This window comes from Emiliania huxleyi (assembly GCF_000372725.1).
Source record: "Emiliania huxleyi CCMP1516 chromosome Unknown EMIHUscaffold_117, whole genome shotgun sequence".
Lineage (NCBI taxonomy): Eukaryota > Haptophyta > Isochrysidales > Noelaerhabdaceae > Emiliania > Emiliania huxleyi.
The window spans coordinates 352,820-371,854 of NW_005201421.1; the positions used below are offsets into that span (position 1 = coordinate 352,820).

Consider the following 19,035-nt stretch of genomic DNA (forward strand, 5'->3'; position numbering starts at 1 on the left):
GAAGAGGAAGGGCGGGTAGAGGCGATGGAGGAGCTCGATCTGCGAGGGGGGGGGTGAGGGGCGGGGGGTGAGGGGAGGGGGCGTGAGGAGGGAGGGGCGTGAGGAGGGAGGGGTGCGGCGGGGCAGGGGCAGGGGCAGGGGCGGGAGAGGGTGAGGGTGAGGGCGAGGGTGGAGGGGGAGTGGGCGGGGCCGCTCCTTTTCGAACATGGCGAGGTTGGGCAGCTGATCCTCGAGGAAGTCGAAGGCGAGGATGGTCGCCTGGCAGCCGAGCAGACACCGGGCTCTCCTCTCCTCCTCTCCTCTCCTCCTCTCCTCTCCCTCCGAGACAGCCCGAGGCGAGGGGTGTGGCGAGCAGGGACACAGTGCAGGGCAGCTCGCCTGGTACTCGAAGATGGCCAGGGCGAGCAGGCCGGTGAAGCCCCAAGTCTGCGCGCGGCTGACCGACTTGGACTGCGTCACCTGAGCACATTCATTCATTCATTCATTCATTATTCACTTTGACTGCGTCACCTGAGCACGGAGCACGGGCACACGGCCCCTCGGCCTCCCTCGCCCACCCTTCTCTGGACCCGAGGTGTGTGTTGTGAGAGAGACAAGCAGCCAGAGACAGACATAGGTGTGTGTGTGTGTGTGTGTGTGTGTGTGTGTGTGTGTGTGTGTGTGTGTGTGTGTGTGTGTGTGTGTGTGTGTGTGTGTGTATGTGTGTGTGTGTGTGTGTGAGAGAGAGAGAGACACAGAGACAGAGCGAGATGAAATGGAGCGCGCAGCACTCACGAGGTAGGCGAGGGCAAGCCACGTCACGTAAAAGAAGCCCAGGCCCGCGAGCAGAGCAGACCTGCGGGGCGGGCGCCGCAGCCAGACGCGTCAGCAGGCCAACAGCCGAGGCTGTGGCGGCGGCTGCGGCTGCAGCTGCGGTGGCGGTAGGGCCGAGCGCACGTGTCGTCCTTGCTCTCGACTCCGGCGGGGCCAAACTTGTCGTAGACGTCGCGCAGCTGCGAGTCGTTGAGCACGTCGTACGCCGCCTTGAGCGCGCGGAACGCCTCGCTCGCTTCGTCCTCGTCGACGTCCGCGCGCTCCATCACCTTGTCAGGGTGGACCTTGAGCGACATGCGTTTGTACCCCTTCTTGATCTCGGCGTACGGCGCCGTGGGCGCCACCTCCATCATGTCGTAGTAGCTCGGCGTCTTGCGCTGCAGCTCGTATCCAATCTTGACGGCCGCAAAGATCGCCAGCAGCGCGAGCGGCAGCGCGACCGCGCGCTGCCGGTTTCCGTCCTTGTTGAAGCGACGGCTGGTCATGAGAAACTCGAGCGGTATGAAGAGGACCATGTACGCCACCAGGTCGGTGCCCTCGCTGCCAATCGCCATGGCAAGCGAGTGGTGCCCGCGACGAGCTGGGTGGGCACGGAAGAATTCTCGCCCTCGTCAGGCGCGCGATTCCAGTATCCTTTTACGCCAAATGTATTAGGCCAATGTACCCTCACCGAAGGTGCATGGAGTGAATCCGAGTGAAACTAGCGTCACTGAATCAGCCGTGCAATCACGGCTCTGCGGCGGAGCACGGCCCCGGCGGAGCCTCCTATCCTAGCCTCCTAGCCGGTAATTAAAAAAGAAAACGCTAGACTTGCCCCTGATTGCTATCAAAGGTGCGTGGGGCTGTGAGCCCGGCGCCCCCGCCTCCCTCCGTCCCGCTGCTCGCGCCCCCGCTTCCGCGCTAGAGCGGCGCCTATCCCTGCGCGCAGGTCTCTCGACACCACAACCAATGGCTCCTCTCCACTCCTTCTTCTGGGACAACGCGACCCGCTTCGTCATTGGAAGCGGCTTTGCTGCCGGCGCCCTGTGGTACGTCACGCCCTACTTCGGGCCCGTCCTCGCCCAGCCGGAGAAGGCGGAGCAGGAGGCGCACGCTCTCAACCGCCGCTTCTCCTCCAACAAGCACATGCAGGCGCCTGTCGAGAAGGCGGCATGAGAGACGCCCACCTCGCCGAGCTGTCCCACCTTGCCACGCCGTCGGCTGCTCGTTTGCGGCGCGTGGTCTCGTGGGTGGGTGCTAGTTAGCTGTGTCCTGCCCTCGCTGGGCCATCAGCGATCAGGTGTGCGTGTGAGGTGTGGTTGCCGCCTGCGCCAACCGTGCACGTCCTTGCGCGGTGAGTGCCACGAGTCTCTTTTTGTTATTTATTTGTTAGACTTGAAGTGTTCAAGGGAAAGGCGGTCGCACACGACGTCACACCCGCTCTTGGTCTTGGATGCCCAGCCTTGCCAAACTCGAGCGCGGCGCCGCAGGCGCAGCAGCGGCAGTGTGCTGACTGCTGAGTGCTGTGTGAGAAGCGACGTGTGTGAGACGCGGTGCTCGCGGCCGTACTCCTCCGGGACACACGGCTATCACGGGGCGAGGTCCACGTTGACGGTTCAGCTCGGCGGTGCCTCTGTCGGCGAGGCGCCGCTCGCCGCGCCCGAGGCGAGCCCTTGCCCGGCGAGCGAGGCGCTGGGGCGGAGGCGGGAGGAGAGCTGGCTCGCGAGCCCTCGGCCGGCGCCCGCCAGCTCGGCGAGCGCCGCTGCGGCGGAGGCTGCGCCCTCGACGCCGCGGGAGAGAAGGGCCGCGAGGCCGGTGCGCCTGGGCGGCTTTGCGCGCACGAGCAGCACCGCGGCGTCTGCGGAGCGGGTGCGCAGGTACGCGTCCGCGGTGCAGAGTCCGTCGACGAGCCCTTGGTCGAGGGCGTGCAGAGCGAGCCACGACTCGCCCGTCGCCACCGCCTGCGGGGGGGGCGTGTCGTGGACGTGTCGTGGACGTGTCGTGGGCGTGTCGTGGACGTGTCGTGGACGTGTCGTGGACGTGTCAGTGGACGTGTCGTGGGCGTGTCGTGGGCGTGTCGTGGACGTGTCGTGGACGTGTCAGTGGACGTGTCGTGGGCGTGTCGTGGGCGTGTCGTGGGCGTGTCGTGGGCGTGTCGTGGACGTGTCGTGGACGTGTCAGTGGACGTGTCGTGGGCGTGTCGTGGGCGTGTCGTGGACGTGTCGTGGACGTGTCGTGGACGTGTCGTGGACGTGTCCCCGCGAGAGAAGGCCTCTCCCGCCGCGAGGCACCTCGATGTCGAGCGAGGGGCGGTTGGTAGAGACGTGCACCTGCGGGGGAGGAGGAGGGACACGTCCCGGACACGTCCATGGAGCCGGACCGGTTCCGAGTGCGGGTCGCCTTGAAGGCGGCGTGGATGGCGTCGATCTCCTCCTGGTACTTTTGCAGCCCCTCGGGCGTGTTTGGCTCGAACTGCTGCAGCGACCGCTTGAAGCGCCCCGACGTCCTCTGGACGACCTCGACGCCCGCCCGCTCGAGCACCTGCGGCCGGGCGGGGGAGGGCGAGGAGGAGGAGGAGGAGGCCTCGAGGAGGAGCCTGGAGGGCGGTCCGGCCCCCGCGGGCTCCGTGCGGGCGAACCGGCTTGTGCACGTTTGGGCTCCTATACGATATTCTATCCTCTTGCATGATAGCGCAGTGAGATTGCCTTGTGCACGTTTGGGCTCCCGCCCACGACTCCGATGGAGCCGACGTACGCGAACGGGGCGGCGAGGAGCTTGTCGGCGACGCAGGCCATCATGTACCCGCCTGAGGGGAGAGGGGCGGCGTCTCGGCAGGCGCGTCCCTGCTGCGCAGGTCTGCGGCGGCAGCCGAGTGCGCCGCTCGCAGCGACCAGGTCGACGCACGCCGTGGTTGGCAGCCCTGCGGAGCGGAGGCGGCCGAGCTGCGCAGCCGCGAGGCCGTAGTCGCTCACTGGTCCGCCTGGAGGACATGTCCAGGACACGTCCATCACCTCTCCCGCAGAGACTCTGCCGTAGTCGCTCACTGGTCCGCCTGGAGGACATGTCCAGGACACGTCCATCACCTCTCCCGCAGAGACTCTGCCGTAGTCGCTCACTGGTCCGCCTGGAGGACATGTCCAGGACACGTCCATCACCTCTCCCGCAGAGACTCTGCCGTAGTCGCTCACTGGTCCGCCTGGAGGACATGTCCAGGACACGTCCATCACCTCTCCCGCAGAGACTGTGCCGCAGTCGCTCACGCGTGCGCCCGGCGACGTGATCCGCACGACCACCTCGTCGTACGGGCTCGCCGTCGCTAGCAGGAAGGACACCTGCGGCTCTGACTCACGTCAGCACTCCTTCGCACTCCTGTCCAGAGAGGGGCGGGGCAGGGCGGGGAAGGGCGCAAGCTCGGGCCTGCGCCCGCAGAGTGTTGAGCATGTCTCGCATCAGCGGCGGTCGAGGCGGGCTTCCTGCCGCGACCGGCGCCGGCCGGACGTCCCAGTCGACGACCCACACTTTGGGGCTCAGCCGCTGGCGCACTCTCCGAGGCGAGGCGCCGGCGAGGAGCTCCTTCTCCACCTCCTCCTCCAGATTCTAAGGTTGGCGGGGAGGAGAGGCTCTCGGACAACGCCTCCTCGCCATGGCTCTCTCCTCTCTCTCTCCCGGCGGCGGCCTTCATCTGTAGCGCCTTCCGCTTCTCGAGCTCTCTCTCCTCGAACTTCTCGGCGTCGGCGAGCTTCGCCTCCACCGGGCCTGCCGCCGCCGCCACGTCGCCTGTGACCTGCGCCGCGTACTGAGGCACCACCTCAAGCTCCACGCCGGTGCCCTCGCCAGTAGCCAGGTCCCGCGGCACAGTCACCTCGAGAGCGCTCTCCTCGGGCGCGCCGCCGCCGCCGCCGCCGCCGCCCGACCCTCCCAACCGGCTCCGTGCCGATGCAGCCGCGCCCAGCCCACCCACGACGAGCGCCGCGCCGACGACGTCTGGCCCGTAGGGCAGCAGCGCGGGTGCGTGGTTCCAACCGAGCACGCCCACGCCGGCGGCGGCGGCGACCATTCCGGCGCGCGATTGCCAGCTGGACCTCACTTTCCGCGAGTCCTCGCTTTCCAGTGGCAGCAGGAGCCGCGAGTCGAGCCGGCTCGGGCTCTCACGTCCGTCGCCCAGACGCTCGGCCGGCTCGGCCGTCGACTTGGGCTCCGCCTCGCCGTCCTCACTTTCCTCGTCGTCGCCGAAGCGAATTAACGATTCTCCTTCCTCGCCGCCTTTTTCGCCGCCCTTTTCGCCGCCCTCCGGAGCGCCGACTCGCCGCAAAAAGGGCACCGACACCGGCTCTGAATCGCTAGGCGTCTTGCTGCACAGCAGCCGGCGGCCAGAGGTAGCCAGACTCGGTCGTCGCGAGGCGAATCGGAGCGCGACGCGACGCATCAATGTGGCCCTGGCGAGCGGCGGGAGTGCAGGAGGTTTTTTTCTTGCCTCGTCACCACCTTCCTCCTCGGTGACAGACAGCAAACGGAATCGCCCTCGGCGTGCTCGAGACAGTCAAGGCGAAACACTCAGGCAACCAAGGCCTGCCGAGCGAGGTGGAAGACCTGCTCAACGGGCCGGCGCTGAAGCGGCTGGCCGCCTTTTTCCAGGACACGTGGCTCTCCAAGCTGCTCACGTATGAAAACGGGGAGTACATCTTCTCGTGCGAACAGTCCGCCGTCCTGCGGCACAACCACCCCGAGCTTTGGGAGTTTCTGCAGCCGCACAAGGGGGCGGAGTACAGCGTTCCACTTTTGGAAGGGGCGAATGGCTTCGCCAACGACGTGGGCGACTCGCTGCGCTTCCAGATCGACGAGAGCGGAAAGCTCGTGCCGTGCGACAACGTGAACCTGATCCCGCAGCAGCGGCTCAAGCTTTCGTACTGCATGATCGAGGTCGCCGAATTTTATCACGTCGCACTCCACATCGCCGCGGAGACCATGCTGCATGCAGTTCGCATCGCAGGATTTCGCCCCCGACGGAACTACGCCCGACCCGGTCTGGCGACTTTTCAATCCAGGACCAGACTGCCCAAAAGAGCATCGCGGCTGAGGTTGTGCTCACACAGAGCGGCCGCCCGGACAAGAAGGGCACCCACGGCTTCCTGTGTACTCGACCACGCTCCCGGGCGAGGCTCTTCTCCGCGCCGTGCAGCAGAGACCGCTGGATGCCCGCCAACGTGTTGGATGAGCACCGGCAGTACTTTGTGCCCCTCCTGCAGCGCGCGCAGAATGTTGTCTGCACTGCAAGGATGAGTACCGGCTCCCCATCCCGCCGCCCATCATGACTTTGTACAGCGCTCAGCTGAGCAGCCTGGGCGGCTACTCGCCAGCGTCCATCGCGCCGTGGATGCCGCCCGTGACCGCCGCGATGATCGGAATTCGAGCACACGATGACGTTCAGCTGGCACCTGGCAGCTCCTCTTCGCCACCGACATCGAGGACGGAGTTGCTGATTGGCAGTTCCGCGGACCGAGTAAATTCGCGAACCAGGTCTTGACGACGGTGGTCCTCAACATCCCACACAAGACGATGACGGCTTGCAACGCGTCTGCCACGGGACCTGATTCGAAGACCCAGACAACGTCGGTCCAGAACGAGATGGCGCAGAACGGCCTCTACCTCGAATACCACGGTGAGGGCCAGTATTCGAGCGAGTGCAAGCACTTCCCGGCGATACTCAAGAATATGTCGAACGCCCTGCGGGCGCTCTGGAAAGAGGTGGACGACCGCAAGTTCAACGCCGTCACCTTTGTCTACGAGTCGAGCCGGTGCGTCACCTCGTCGACATGGATCTAGGGGCCCTGCAGCGGCCCTGTCGAATGACTTGGTTCCGTGCTCGTGCGCTCCGGGGCGCTCGTGTCGAGCTCGCGCGGCGCTCTGTCTGAGAGAGAGAGAGAGAGAGAGAGAGAGAGAGAGAGAGAGAGAGTGAGAGAGAGAGAGAGAGACTCAGGTTACGGGGTGTGGACCGTGAGTTGACCAGGGGTTGTGCGCCGGGACCTCCTGCTCGGCTCCAGCCAGTAGACAAGTCTTGTCACTAACAGAGTAGAAGAATCTGACCTCGGGGCCGATGTGACCAAGCGCTGGTAGCGTGGTTTAACCTCACACCCACGGTCTCACAGTGTGCCGGCAGTCGCCGAGCAGTGTCGCTCACACAACGAGCCGCAGCACAAGTGACTGAGGGCCAGTGAGGGCGAGCCCATCGCTGTCACACGGCTGTGGCAGCCGCACAGTAGGCTGTGCCATCTGTGCAGAGCGTGTGAGCAGCAGAGGAGCTGCTCTCCAAGCTTCAGGCGCAAAGAGCTGCATGCCACCGAAGGCGCTGTCGAGGTTCGCCGAGCGCGGCGAAATCCGAGCTATCCGCGGGGACACCGTCACCGACGAGCGCGTTCGGAACTCGCTGAGACCTGAGTTTGCTGTCTGACTGTACACATCAGGAGAGGTGTCCATTGTGGTTTGTGCTGTTGATTAGGTGCTGTGAAATGCCGTTGTGTTAAATGCAGCTTTACGTACGCGTCACACACATGCGTCAAAGCACCCGCCGCATAACCCCTACACACAGCTTACACACCGTCACCAGCGGGCCGCATGTGCTCGGGCAGCTCCACGTCGCCTCCCACCGCCTCGAGCAGCGCCTCCCTCCACCGCGCACCTCGAATGAAGGTGAAGCGCCGCGTGGTCTCCTCCGCGAGGAAGAGCGAGACGACGCGCCAGACGGCCCAGAAGACGCCGTTGACGGGCGCCACGATCACCTCTCCGAGCAGGCCGGGATAATGCTGCACGAGGGCCGGGAGGACGGCGATGGCGAGCGCCGGGTCCTGGTTGCGCACGCCCGAGGAGGACCGGTCCACCACGAGGCTGAACTGGCCTCCCGGCCCGTCCGCCACGCCGAGGTCCCGGATGGCCGCCTCGGCGTTGTAGACGACGAAGCGCCGCCACGTCTCGGTCGGGATCTGGCCCGGGCGGTGCCGGTCCGCGAAGAAGACGGCGGTGGGTCGGCCGGCGCGGTCGCGCCCGCGCAGCCAGCGCGCCTCGCCCGCGCCCGCCGCCTCGCCGCCCGCCTCGTCGTTGTGCAGCGCGAAGAAAGTCTCGAGCGAGAGGAGAGCCCCCTCCCTGTCGAGGATGCCGTCCACACGCTCGTCGCTCCGCCACGCTGCAGTCGAGCGCAGCGCCGCCTGCACGCCGTCAAGCGCCCGTACCTCCGCCGCCTGGCCCCCCCTCGCCCGCACGAAGCGGAGTACGTCCGTGCGGCTCAGGCGCCGCAGCCACGCCTCGCCGCCCGCGCCGCCCGCGCCTCCTCCCTCGCCCGCCTCCGAGAGGCTTGCGAGAGCTGCGTCCACCAGCCGCGCCTCTCTCGCCGAGGCGGCGCGCCACCCGAAAGAGAGGGGAGGTGGCTGCCCCTCCTCTCCGTCAGCGGCTCCCGCCTCCACGGCTGGGGCTGCGCCCTCGGCTGGGCTTGCAGCACAACTGCGCAGCAGGACGGTCTCGGTGAGTCCTGTCCGGACTCAGGCACAGGCTGCAGCAAGCTCACCTTGTCGCGGCTGCGGCGGGGAGGTCCCCTGGTCTCGGCTGCTCCGACCGTGGAGCTCCTCCTGCCTCCGGTGGCTGTGGCTCCGAGGCCGGCAGCGACCGCAGCAGCGCCACCTCCCGCGCGATCAGCGCCGCCATGGCTGCGGTGAAGAGGCCCACCGCTGCCGCGAGAGCCAGTAGAGCGGCGGGCAGGAGCGACGAGGCGCCGAGGAGCCGTCGAGTGCGCGAGAGGAAGAGGGACACGAACGGCACCAACGCCGCGGCCGCAGCAGCCCGCCACGGGGTCGACAGCTGGCTCGCAGCAAAGGCGAGGGCGTAGGCTTTCGCGACGCGCCCGAGGGCCAGCCGCAGCAGGCCACCGGGAGGCGTCGAGGCGAGCTCAGGCCGAGCCGCAGGCGGAGGCAGCCCGCGCAAGGCGAGCGCGACTCCGGCCGAGTACCACGCGGTGGAGACGCACGTGTACGCGACGGCGCCAGCCACGCCGTGCGCAGCGATGCCAGCCTGCGGACATCCTCGGCGAGACGGCTTTGGCGCTTGCCGACTTGCGAACGGAGCGAGAGAGACTGACAGCACGACGAGGGCCAGCATATACACACATCCCACTACCCCCTGTATCGGAGTTATGGCACACTTAGGAGCTGTGAACGTGAAGAGAGTGGTACCAGAACTGCGGGTCGTTGCGGCACGCATGGGGGGCCTCCCGGACGTATGATCCTAGCCCAATACGTCCCACGGAGCACATTTCGATTTTTGACAGAATTAAATGCACTGCCCCCGCACGGTAGTCGTAGTTTTGGCACCGCTGCCCTTCACGGCACCACACCGCCGCTTGACAGCCCGGGATTAGCCTAGCAGCGAGTGGGCATCGCCTGCCGGTCGGCTGGGCACGAGCCAAGCACTTGGGCGGCCGTCAACCGAGTCCGAGCGGCGCCTGAGGTGGGTGCCACGGCGTCCGCACGAAGGCGTGGCGGGGTGAGGAGCCAGGAGTGGTGAACACCTCCCCGTCGGGCGCGCGGCGCGCCGGATGGTCCGCCGAGGCCGCCGCCGCCCCGGCGGCGGCGATGGGGGCGGCGGGGCCGACCCGGCCGGCGTTTGTCGGCTCCACCTACAGAAGAGCAGTCTCTGTGGGTCGACGATACTAACTCGGTAGTAACGCGGAGCGGTGCTGTGCGACGCCGCGTCGTGCGCGAGGCGACCTCCTGGGGCTACCTGAGCTGGCAATGGATGCCACCAGGACGCACGGCTAGCAGGAGCCAGTCAGGCATGCCCTGCTGTGGAGCAGAGCCGGCTGGCGCACCGGCGATACTAACTCAGCGCGCCGCGAGAGGCGAATCTGGGCGACTTTGGAGGCGCAGTTCTCGAGCTTGCCGTCGACGATTGATGTCGGGTAAATTGTCACTGCCGTCGGGGAAGGTATTCTCTCAGCAGGCCGAGCGCCGTGGCCTGGCTCGGCTCGCTGCGAACGCCGCGAATTTATCAGTGCCAAAACTCAAAAAAAATGGTAGTAACGAAGACTACGATACAGGGGGTAGTTTATTCGCCGTCAACGATTGGGGTAGGGGCCCCAACTCGTGTGAGGCTACTACTTTATCGCAGGTACTTACTGAGGAGCGTCTTCTCATATGAAGGGTCTTCATCCCTCCTGCCAGTCTTCACGGATTTTTCTCCGTGAACACTCAGGACGCGACGTACGTCCAAGCACGTTCCGCGTGCCTCGTGGCCGCGCTCTTTGCGTGCTGCTCCTGCAGCTCTCTCGCTGCTCTTCCTGGCCCGGCGCCGTGCCAGCTCTGTGGCCGCGCCAGGCTCTGCGGTCTGCGACCGCGCCAGCACTCTGGCTGCGCCGGTTCTTCGCTTTCCCCACCCACCCTCTCCTGGGATAAGGGGGGTCGTTCTGAGGGCTCTCCGTATGGTTAGCTCCTCCCTCCCTCTGGTCTGTGGTGCGATCCCTTTCGGCGACGCGGCCAGGCCACGGGTCGTTGAGGCTTGCCTCCGTGCCCGTGGTCGTCCAAGCTGATCGAGTCCCAACCCACCGCCTTTAGTGGCAAGACCCCAGGGGATGTCAGGTACTGCGTAGCTCTTCCTTGTGGAGGCACGCGACGACTCCAGACGGACCCTAGTACGCTCCAATGTATCCTCACGGATGCTAGGAAGTGAAGCCCAGATAAAGTAGTCGATCAACACTTTCGATAGACCGAAAGTAAGATCGTTCGGTGCAGAAACCCCGGCCATGCCCATGTAACGCAATTGTGCTCGATTTTTTTTGATTTTTTGGTAGAAGTGTCTCCAAGTCTTCTGGACCCATCGATGGCCGTCGCCTCGACGCCGCTCGTCGCGGCACCATCGTGCCCGGCCTGGGCGAAGCATCGTCGCGGGCGCCAGCCGCAGTTCGACGGCAAGCCGTGCGAGCCTGCTAAGGAGGAGGACATGTGGCTGTGCCTGGCCGACGGCCGCGCGCGCAGCACCGCCGACCTGAAGCGCCTGGCGACAGCCGCTCGGGTGCGAGCGAAACGAGCAAGAGATGCAGCCGCCGCGAACACGCGCGATCGGCAGGCGCGCGACCAGCGCCGCCGGCAGCGTGAGCAGCACGACCGGCGCGCAGCGCCGGCGGTCGCCAAGACCGTGCGCCCACAACGCGGCCAGTGCGGCTGCCCGGCGCACGCGGTGTGCGGCATGTGCGTCGACCAGGGCAAGCTCGCCGCGGCCGAGCAGGCGGCCATCGACCTGGAGACGCGCTTCCACGCCTCGACGAACGTCGTCATGGACCTGGAGCGGCCCGAGGACGAGACGGCGGCGCTGCTGCAGCGCTGCGTGCACGTCTCCGACGAGACGAAGCGGCGGCTGCTGGGCGAGTGGAGCGACGAGCGCATGGCGCACGCGCTGCCGCTGCACGCATGCGCCTCGTGCGGCGTGCGGGACCCGTCGCTGACGTACACGCGGGTTGACGTGTCGGTGCTGCCGCGCACTGTGTCTGTGCGCGTAGCCGGCGGCGAAGACGAGACGCGGCACGTGTTTGAGCTCTCGCCCGAGCAGTGCGCTAAGTATCGAGGTCTTCAAAACAAAAAGGTGCGCCTTGCGTTTCCCAACGGCGCGAGCAACGACCGTCCCAACGGCGACGGTACGCACGAATTCCGCGACACCGACATCTCGCGCGTCATCAGCTGCTGGGAGTCGGACGACGGCACGCTCTACCACCTGCACCCCGAACTCGTCGACCTGGTGGAGGCTGTAGCGTCGTCGCGCGTAAGAAGCGTGGTGAAATTTAGAAAAGGAGTTGCGGTGTTGATCGCCGCGGGAGCCCTCTTATCTCGGCTTCTCCACATGAACCAAGCATCAGCACCGTGAGGTGTGATACATTGGCGCGTAAAGGGTCAGTCTGGAGTCGCGTGCCTCCACAACGGAAGAGCTACGCAGTACCTGACATCCCCCGGGGTCTTGCCACTAAAGGCGGAGGGTTGGGACTCAAACAGCTTGGACGAACTGCAGGTCCGGAGGTAACCTCAACGTCCTGCAGCCGGCCGCAGCGCCGTAAGGGTTCGCACCTCAGACCAAGTAGAGAGAGAGGTGGAGCTCACCACACGTGGAGCACCTACCGCCGCGTAAACGACGCGGGAGTCTCCCCCGCATAAAGAGGGGGGAGAGGTAAGATGGGCCGACGACAGGACCCATTACGCGAGCAGAGGCTCGAGCTGACTTCGCCGTGAGAGCCACGGTGGATCCCATGATAGCGTGAGAGCTTAGCATGCCACCAAGGAGAGGGTGGGTGGGAACCAAAGAGAGATGGCGCAGCCGGAGGGCTGGCGCCGTCAGAGAGGATGGAGCGGCCACAGAGGTGGCGCGGCATCAGGTCCCATGAGCAGGGAGAGAGCGCAGCGAGAGCGCCGCGCATGAGGAGCAAGGGCCAAGCGCGCTCGCGAAAGTAGGCGGCGAAAGCGCGCGCCAGCTGAAGTGCAAGTTTGGTGTTCACAGCAGCGGAGGCTGAGTGAAGACCGCATGCGATGTGCGCGAGGGCACACGAGAGGGACTCAGGAGAGGTATCCGTGAGTACCCTACGATAAACTAGTGGCCTACCACGAGTTGGGGCCCCCACCCCAATCGTTATCGGCGGACTAGTTTATCTCGGCTTCTCCACATGAACCAAGCATCAGCACCGTGAGGTGTGATACATTGGCGCGTAAAGGGTCAGTCTGGAGTCGCGTGCCTCCACAACGGAAGAGCTACGCAGTACCGGACATCCCAACGCAGAGTGGAGGGAGCGGGTGCAGACGGACCTCGCATCCCAATGAAGCCAGAAGAGGGGCAGATGCGCTCGTGACGAGGAGCGACCCCAGCGTGAAGCCTACATTCACGCCACGCCGCCCACGAGGCGGCACACCAGACGAGGCTCGAGTAGACGAAGAGCGAGACGAGGCTCACTCGAGGCGGCGGCGGAGGAGAGGGCTGGCGCCGTCAGAGAGGATGGAGCGGCCACAGAGGTGGCGCGGCATCAGGTCCCATGAGCAGGGAGAGAGCGCAGCGAGAGCGCCGCGCATGAGGAGCAAGGGCCAAGCGCGCTCGCGAAAGTAGGCGGCGAAAGCGCGCGCCAGCTGAAGTGCAAGTTTGGTGTTCACAGCAGCGGAGGCTGAGTGAAGACCGCATGCGATGTGCGCGAGGGCACACGAGAGGGACTCAGGAGAGGTATCCGTGAGTACCCTACGATAAACTAGTGGCCTACCACGAGTTGGGGCCCCCACCCCAATCGTTATCGGCGGAACTAACAAAATGCTCTCGCGTGCAGGGTTCCGGCTCCCAGCCGGAGTGTGTGTGTGTGTGTGTGCGGCTCTCCGACTCGACTCGAGGCGCGCGTCGCGGCAATCTGACGCGGCGGGCGGCGTCGCGGGCGGCAGCGGTGGCGGCCTCGCGGTGGAGGCTGGAGGCGTGGTGGATCTTTGAGTTTATTTCATGATGGACTACGAGGACTGGGGGGTCAACCGGGAGGCAGGGGGTCAACCAGGCGACGGAGGACCGTGGGCCATCGCGGGGACTGCTGCGTACGGAGGACGCGGCAGATAGATCCGGATGGTCTTCACGCCGGTGGGTGGCACCGAGGCGTCTTGGACGCTCAGCTCTACCTTAGCTCCTGAGGGGCGCGTGGTTCTAACCACGTAGTATGACTATAGCCCACCACAGACACCCTCCCTGCTCCACACGTGTGCACACACCCTCACCCTCTCCTCTCTCCTCTCTCTCTCTCTCTCCTCTCTCCTCTCCTTGTCTGCTGTCTGCCTGACTCAGGCGCAATCTGCCGATGCGAGATTGTGTGTGGGCTGCTCCTAGGGGGCCCTGTGCGATCCGACGGGTAGGGGGGCTGTGCCCGGGCGGTGTCCGGTGTGGAGTCCCCTTCTGATCCCGCCTGAGATGTTGGGTGCGAGGTCGTGGAAGCTTTGATCCCAAGGGGGGGAGCTGATCCCACTCGTAACCAACTCTCAGGGGCAGTAGGTGGGCGAGCTTCAGGCGCGCCCATCTCGATCGTCAAGGCGTCGCTACGCGCGGTCTTCCGCGGGGGGAGCTTCGTCGACGGGTGCGGGAGCGCGGCGCAGTCAGTGCCGCGGCGAGGCCTCCGGCTGTTTGCGGCGGGCGGCTTGCTGCTCGCTGCATGGCGAAAAACTCGTCTCGCCACACACCAAGGGCGTATGCTCTGGCGAGACGTGAGGCGCATGCGCCCAGGAGGGGAGGGGGCATGCGTAACGACACTGCTAGAGATGCCTTTCGGGGCCCAGAGACAAAACTTCTGTGATGCCATGCGTGACCTAGTAGTGTCCCCAGCTATGGGCGTGTCCACGTTGGAGCCAGGTGTGGTGTGGGCGCGAGAATAGCTCCGCCGTTCATGGAGGCAACCGATGCGAGTCGACTGGTGTGTGTCGTCGTGGTTTCGTATCAAGAATACTCACTCACACTCCCAGCCGGATAGGGGGTCTGTGTCTGTCTCGACGCACCCTCCCGACAGACTTTTGTCCACCCTCGCGGCGGATATTCTGCTCAGCGCGAAACTCAGAGACCCGCGTGGAATGACCACGGACGGCGACTTCCTGTACGTGATCGAGCCCCTTCAAGAAAGCATCACCCTGATCCGACTCGACGACCGGGAGCGCGTGCGCACGTCGCCGACCTTGGGCTTCGGTGCCGGCCCCGGGGTCATCACTCGTGCGTGCACAGTCGCCGGCTCGTCGCTCTTTGTGTGCGACCCGTACGGCAACCGCGTCCACATCCTCGACAAGACGACCCTCGCGCACGCACACGACTTTGGGCACCCGCGCATCGATCGGCCGACCAGCGTCGCCGCTGCGGCCGGCAAAGTCTTTGTCGGCAACCGTGGCGGTGCGCTCCTCCTGTTCGAAGCGGACGGAACATTCGTGCGGGTGCTGCTGCAGTGCGAGCGAGATGTCCGCGCGCTGGCCATCGCGCCGGACGGCCAGCATCTCTTCGTGGCGACTGGTTCGTGGCTGCAGGTGCTCAGCGTGCAAGACTGGAAGACCCGGCAGGCGCTGAAGACGGACGGCCCCCTCGATGAGCTCTGCGTCGACATCACAGGCCGGGTGCAGGGCTTTGGAAGGTTTCGTGCGCAGTCGTTTGAGTGGCGCGTTTGAATCATGAGTACGTGGCTGGGTTCACAGCGATTGTAGGTAAGTGGAGGGACCAAATCACGGTCGCGGCCTTCCGACTCGCGCCTCCGCCTCACTGGCACTATTGTAGCCCTGGCCGGTGCGCGTGCGAAGTTGAAGTTCCGGAGTAAAAATTTGAATGCGTTCTCTCACGGTGACCAAAAAATGTCCACCTCAGAGGCACCTCCGGAGGCAGGCCGCCGCACGCCGGCGACACAGCTCCAGCTGTCGAACTGACCCGCAGCTCCTCTCAGAGCGGGAACTGTGACGAAAGTTGATCGAGGCGGTTGTCAGGAATCATCATACGGATTACATGGTGGCTCTCTCATGACGGGAGACCGCCCGACCACTCCTGGGTGGCACTGCCACCAGTGTCGCTCGACGTCCTCTGTCGACAGCGTGCCGACAGCGACACAGATCATGTGGCACGCGTCGAGTATCGACCTCTACTGCTTACCCAGCCTTCGAGTGTATCCTGGCTGTGGTCCCACACCCACTGGTGTCCATCTCAGAGACCGCAGGAGGTCATGAGGGTCGATGGGAGTGCCAACCCCACAATGCCTAAAAACCCAGCCCAGTAGCGCGACGTGCGGTGACGGTGTGGTCACGAACATGCTTTCTTTTTTAATGTTCCATGCGCGGTGGCGGCGCTACCGCCCGGACCGGACTCCGCGTGCACGGTAAGTGCGGCAAATAGACGGCGCCGCTAACTAACAGCTCGTGTGGTCCAGAGTCAACAGTCATGCGCGATCGGGGCGCGATGCCGAGCGGTGTCGCCGCGTGTGACTACTTGCAGAGCTTGGCCAGCCCGCGCTCCATCCGGTCCATCGCCTCCTGCAGCGCCTCCATCGACGTGGCGTACGAGATGCGCACGCAGCCGGGCGCGCCAAAGCCGGCGCCGGGCACGAGGGCGAGATGCTCCTCGCGCAGCAAGTAGTCGCACCTGCCGCCGCGGGGTGGGGGGGGGGGGGGAGAAGAGACGGGTCGGCGGGAGAGGAGAGGGAGCGAGGGCCGGGCGGCGGCGCGGCACGCACAGCGAGGTCGAGTCGTGCGGCGCGGCGCCCGAGGGGGCCGTGCGGCCGTAAAAGGCCGAGACGGTGGGGAAGACGTAAAACGCGCCCTGCGGCACCGGGCAGCTCACGCCGGCCATGCCTCGCAGCCGGCCGACCACGTAGTCGCGCTTGCGCCGGAAGTTTGCGGTGGCGGCCTCCGCAAAGGCGCCGTGCGCGTGCGTGACGGCGGCGACGCCCGCGTGCTGTGCGATCGAGGAGGGGCAGGACGTGTTGTTGCCCTGCACCTTTGCCATCGCCTTGATGGCGCCGTGCGGGCCGCAGACGTAGCCGAGCCGGAAGCCCGTCATCGCCGCCCCCTTGGAGAAGCCGTTGACGGTGAGGGTGCGCTCGTACATCCCTTCCAGCGTCGCGAAGGCCACGTGCGGCTCGTCGTACGCTATGAGCTCGTAGATCTCGTCGGCGAGGACGACGACCTGCAGACGGCGAGAGGCAGCCGAGATCTGGCCGAGAGGCGGCCGAGAGGCGACCGAGATCTGGCGGAAACCGAGATCCGGCAGAGGTCCAGCCGAGATCTGGCCGAGATCTGGGCCGAGGGCGGAGCGGGGTCGGGCGGCGAGGGCGATGGCCTGCGGGTGGCGCCGCAGCACCGCCGCGACGCCCTCGAGGGCGGCGCGCGGGAGCAGAGCGCCGGTCGGGTTGGACGGGTTGCAGAGGATGAGCATCCTAGCAGGGCAGGAGGAGGCTCTTGCCTGGCTGTGGGGTGGGCTGGGGCAAGCTGGGGCAGGCTGTGGGGCGGGAGGGGCGCCTCGTCTTCGGCGTGATGGCCGCCTGCGAGGGACGTGTCTCGGGACGTGTCTCGGACGTGTCTCGGGCAGCGTCGTCCTCGGCGCGTGGGAGGCCGCCTCGAGAGCGGCGGGCTGCAGCACGTACTCCTCCTCGGCGCGCGTCTCGAGCAGCACGGCCGTCGCGCCACAGAGCTGAGGGATGCCTGCGGGACATGTCGCGCACCACGTCATGGCCGAGTCCGGCACACGCGCCGCGCAGCTGGGCGGTGCCGAGGTGCGACGGCCAGTACGGCGTCGGCACGATGATCTCGTCGCCTGTGGCGTCAAGAGGACGCGTCCTGGACATGTCGCAGCGCGGCGTCGGCGCGGTGACGTCGCCGCCTGGGTTGCACAGCGCGAGCACAGCCTGCAGGATCGCCTGCTTCGCGCCGCAGCAGCAGACCACCTGCGACGGCTCGTACTTGAGGCCCTTCCGGCGGAGCAAATCGTCGCACACGGCGGAGCGCAGCTCGTGCGACCCCGCCAGCGCGGTGTACTTGACCTTGCCCTCGCGCAGCGCCTCGTGCGCCGCCTCCATCACCTCGGGCGGAGGCGAAAAGTCGGGCTCGCCGACCGAGAGGGAGATGACGGGCTTGCCCTGCCGCTTGAGCTCGATGGCGAGATCCGAGATGGCGACCGTCGCCGACGCGGGCATCGCCGCGACGGTGCGCGAGATTGCAATCTCACCGGCCGGCGCAGGCGGCGCCGCGCCGAAGTCGAGTATCTCGCGCCGGAGCTCGGAGAAGGCGGCGCCTACGGGACGGCTCCGAGGAGCTGCGGGGGGGGTCCGGAAGGTGTCCCGCCGGGGTGGGGAGGAGAAGAGGCGCCGAACTGGTCCATCATGTCGTTCGAGTTTGCGTTGTGCGAGTAGAGCGCGTAGAAGAGGTCGAACGAGTCGCGGCACCTGTCCACACTCCAGCCGCTGTGAAGAGACGCCGTTCACGCGCGCAGAAGAGGCCGAACGAGGGCGGTGCGCGCGTGTTGTCGACGAGCTGGAGCAGCGCCTTGAAACCCTGCGTCGCGATCGGCGACGGCTGCAGCTGCAGCTTGGAGAGGAGTCTGCCGGTGAGGTGCGTCACGAACTGCGACGCGGCGGCGAGCGCGTCGTGTCGCTCGCACGACAGCTTGACCATCTGGCAGCCTAGCACACAAGGCGCCCGCTCAATCGACAGCCGTCCAGCGCCCCGCACGACAGCTTGGCCATCCGGCAGCCTTCGTCTTCGAAGAGGGCGAGCGCGCGCGCGGCTCGGTGGTAGTCTGCGACGCGCACCTGCTCGCAACAAGAGGCGACGTCCGGAGGCGCCGTTCACACCGCCGCGGCAGTCGGCGGCGTCTGGCGCGGCGCGCGCCTGGTCGTAGACGCAAGGCAGCCCCTGCCAGCCGTGCCGCCCAGAGTCGGGCCCGAACATGGGGTGGGTGCACAGCACGTCGGCGGTCGGGGGCAGCACGGCGAGCATTGTCTGCTTGGCGTGCGCCTTGACGGAGAGGACGTCTACCACGAGCGCCTGACACGGGCGCGTCGCGGGCGCGTCGCGCCCACGCCCACCGCCGCTCGCTTCACAGACCCCTCCGCCGCAGGCCGCGCGCCTTTTCGAGCAGCGGCGCGGGCAGCGCGCGCAGCACCTTCTCGAACGAGAGGATCGAGGTTGCGACGAAGAGCACGTCCACGCTCAGCTCGGACAGCGCCGCCGCGTCTGGCACCCACGCCACCCCCATGCCCGCCGCCGTCTTCGCGTAGTCACCGCGCGAGTGAGCGAAGACAGCGTGGCCGCGCCCGACCCAGCGGCGGGCGAGGAACTGGCCGAAGGTTCCGAAGCCGACGATGCCGACGCGGAGCCGCGTGGCTGGCCCGTGCGACACGCGCGCGCCGGAGGAGGCGGGCGGAGAGGCGTCGGTCTGCGGCGATCCGTCGGCGGGGCGCAGCACGAGCCCGTTTTGCGGGTAGCAGCCGAGCACCTGGGGGAGGGGAGTGGGGGGGGGAGGGGTCACGGGGGGGGGGGGGGCCCTGAGGTTCGCCCTCGCTGGGGCATCCGAGCACCGAGAAGCTCGAGCACATTTCGCGCAGGTGGCGGAGCGCCTGACAAGAAAAAAGGCCCGGTTCCCGACCCAAAAAGGGGGAAAGAGGGCCTCTCCCACGGGCCGGGGGGTTGCATTCTGCGTCCCGTCCTCCTCGACCCCAAACTTATGTGGCTATGCCAGGGGGGGGGGGGCGGG

General features: G+C 66.5%; 6 protein-coding genes across 6 annotated transcripts in view; all 6 read right to left on the reverse strand.

Annotated features, from left to right (window-relative positions):
- Window positions 1-965: 965 nt before the first annotated feature.
- On the reverse strand, window positions 966-1,175 carry EMIHUDRAFT_49673 (hypothetical protein; the record flags this gene model as incomplete). Its single annotated transcript, XM_005791016.1, has 1 exon — window positions 966-1,175. A coding segment is annotated over one exon (210 nt), but the record flags the coding sequence as incomplete, so codon positions are not given.
- Window positions 1,176-2,408: 1,233 nt separating this feature from the next.
- Window positions 2,409-4,849, reverse strand: EMIHUDRAFT_109312 (hypothetical protein; the record flags this gene model as incomplete). Its single annotated transcript, XM_005791017.1, has 9 exons — window positions 2,409-2,753; window positions 3,084-3,122; window positions 3,157-3,333; window positions 3,507-3,772; window positions 3,909-3,916; window positions 3,981-3,988; window positions 4,020-4,124; window positions 4,276-4,389; window positions 4,577-4,849. 9 exons carry the CDS (start codon window positions 4,847-4,849, stop codon window positions 2,409-2,411), a joined length of 1,335 nt encoding a protein of 444 aa, XP_005791074.1.
- A 2,530-nt stretch (window positions 4,850-7,379) lies between these two features.
- On the reverse strand, window positions 7,380-8,934 carry EMIHUDRAFT_224443 (hypothetical protein; the record flags this gene model as incomplete). The annotated part of the gene is made up of 4 exons (XM_005791018.1): window positions 7,380-7,769; window positions 7,950-8,034; window positions 8,396-8,847; window positions 8,920-8,934. 4 exons carry the CDS (start codon window positions 8,932-8,934, stop codon window positions 7,380-7,382), a joined length of 942 nt encoding a protein of 313 aa, XP_005791075.1.
- A 255-nt stretch (window positions 8,935-9,189) lies between these two features.
- On the reverse strand, window positions 9,190-9,968 carry EMIHUDRAFT_224444 (Hypothetical protein; the record flags this gene model as incomplete). Its single annotated transcript, XM_005791019.1, has 4 exons — window positions 9,190-9,277; window positions 9,556-9,614; window positions 9,689-9,789; window positions 9,947-9,968. 4 exons carry the CDS (start codon window positions 9,966-9,968, stop codon window positions 9,190-9,192), a joined length of 270 nt encoding a protein of 89 aa, XP_005791076.1.
- A 5,055-nt stretch (window positions 9,969-15,023) lies between these two features.
- Window positions 15,024-15,598, reverse strand: EMIHUDRAFT_224447 (hypothetical protein; the record flags this gene model as incomplete). The annotated part of the gene is made up of 4 exons (XM_005791020.1): window positions 15,024-15,077; window positions 15,169-15,231; window positions 15,442-15,480; window positions 15,554-15,598. 4 exons carry the CDS (start codon window positions 15,596-15,598, stop codon window positions 15,024-15,026), a joined length of 201 nt encoding a protein of 66 aa, XP_005791077.1.
- EMIHUDRAFT_454633 (putative aminotransferase) overlaps window positions 15,590-19,035 on the reverse strand; it is a 5,057-nt gene continuing 1,611 nt past the window's right edge. The window contains exons 5-13 of the mRNA XM_005791021.1: window positions 18,973-19,001; window positions 18,860-18,898; window positions 18,409-18,777; window positions 18,134-18,326; window positions 17,726-17,962; window positions 17,031-17,574; window positions 16,624-16,720; window positions 16,019-16,470; window positions 15,590-15,927 (exon numbers count right to left, since the gene is read on the reverse strand). Of these exons, the coding sequence (XP_005791078.1) occupies window positions 15,771-15,927; window positions 16,019-16,470; window positions 16,624-16,720; window positions 17,031-17,574; window positions 17,726-17,962; window positions 18,134-18,326; window positions 18,409-18,777; window positions 18,860-18,898; window positions 18,973-19,001 (2,117 nt within the window). The 3' untranslated portion in view covers window positions 15,590-15,770. The remainder of the gene's footprint in view (window positions 15,928-16,018; window positions 16,471-16,623; window positions 16,721-17,030; window positions 17,575-17,725; window positions 17,963-18,133; window positions 18,327-18,408; window positions 18,778-18,859; window positions 18,899-18,972; window positions 19,002-19,035) is intronic.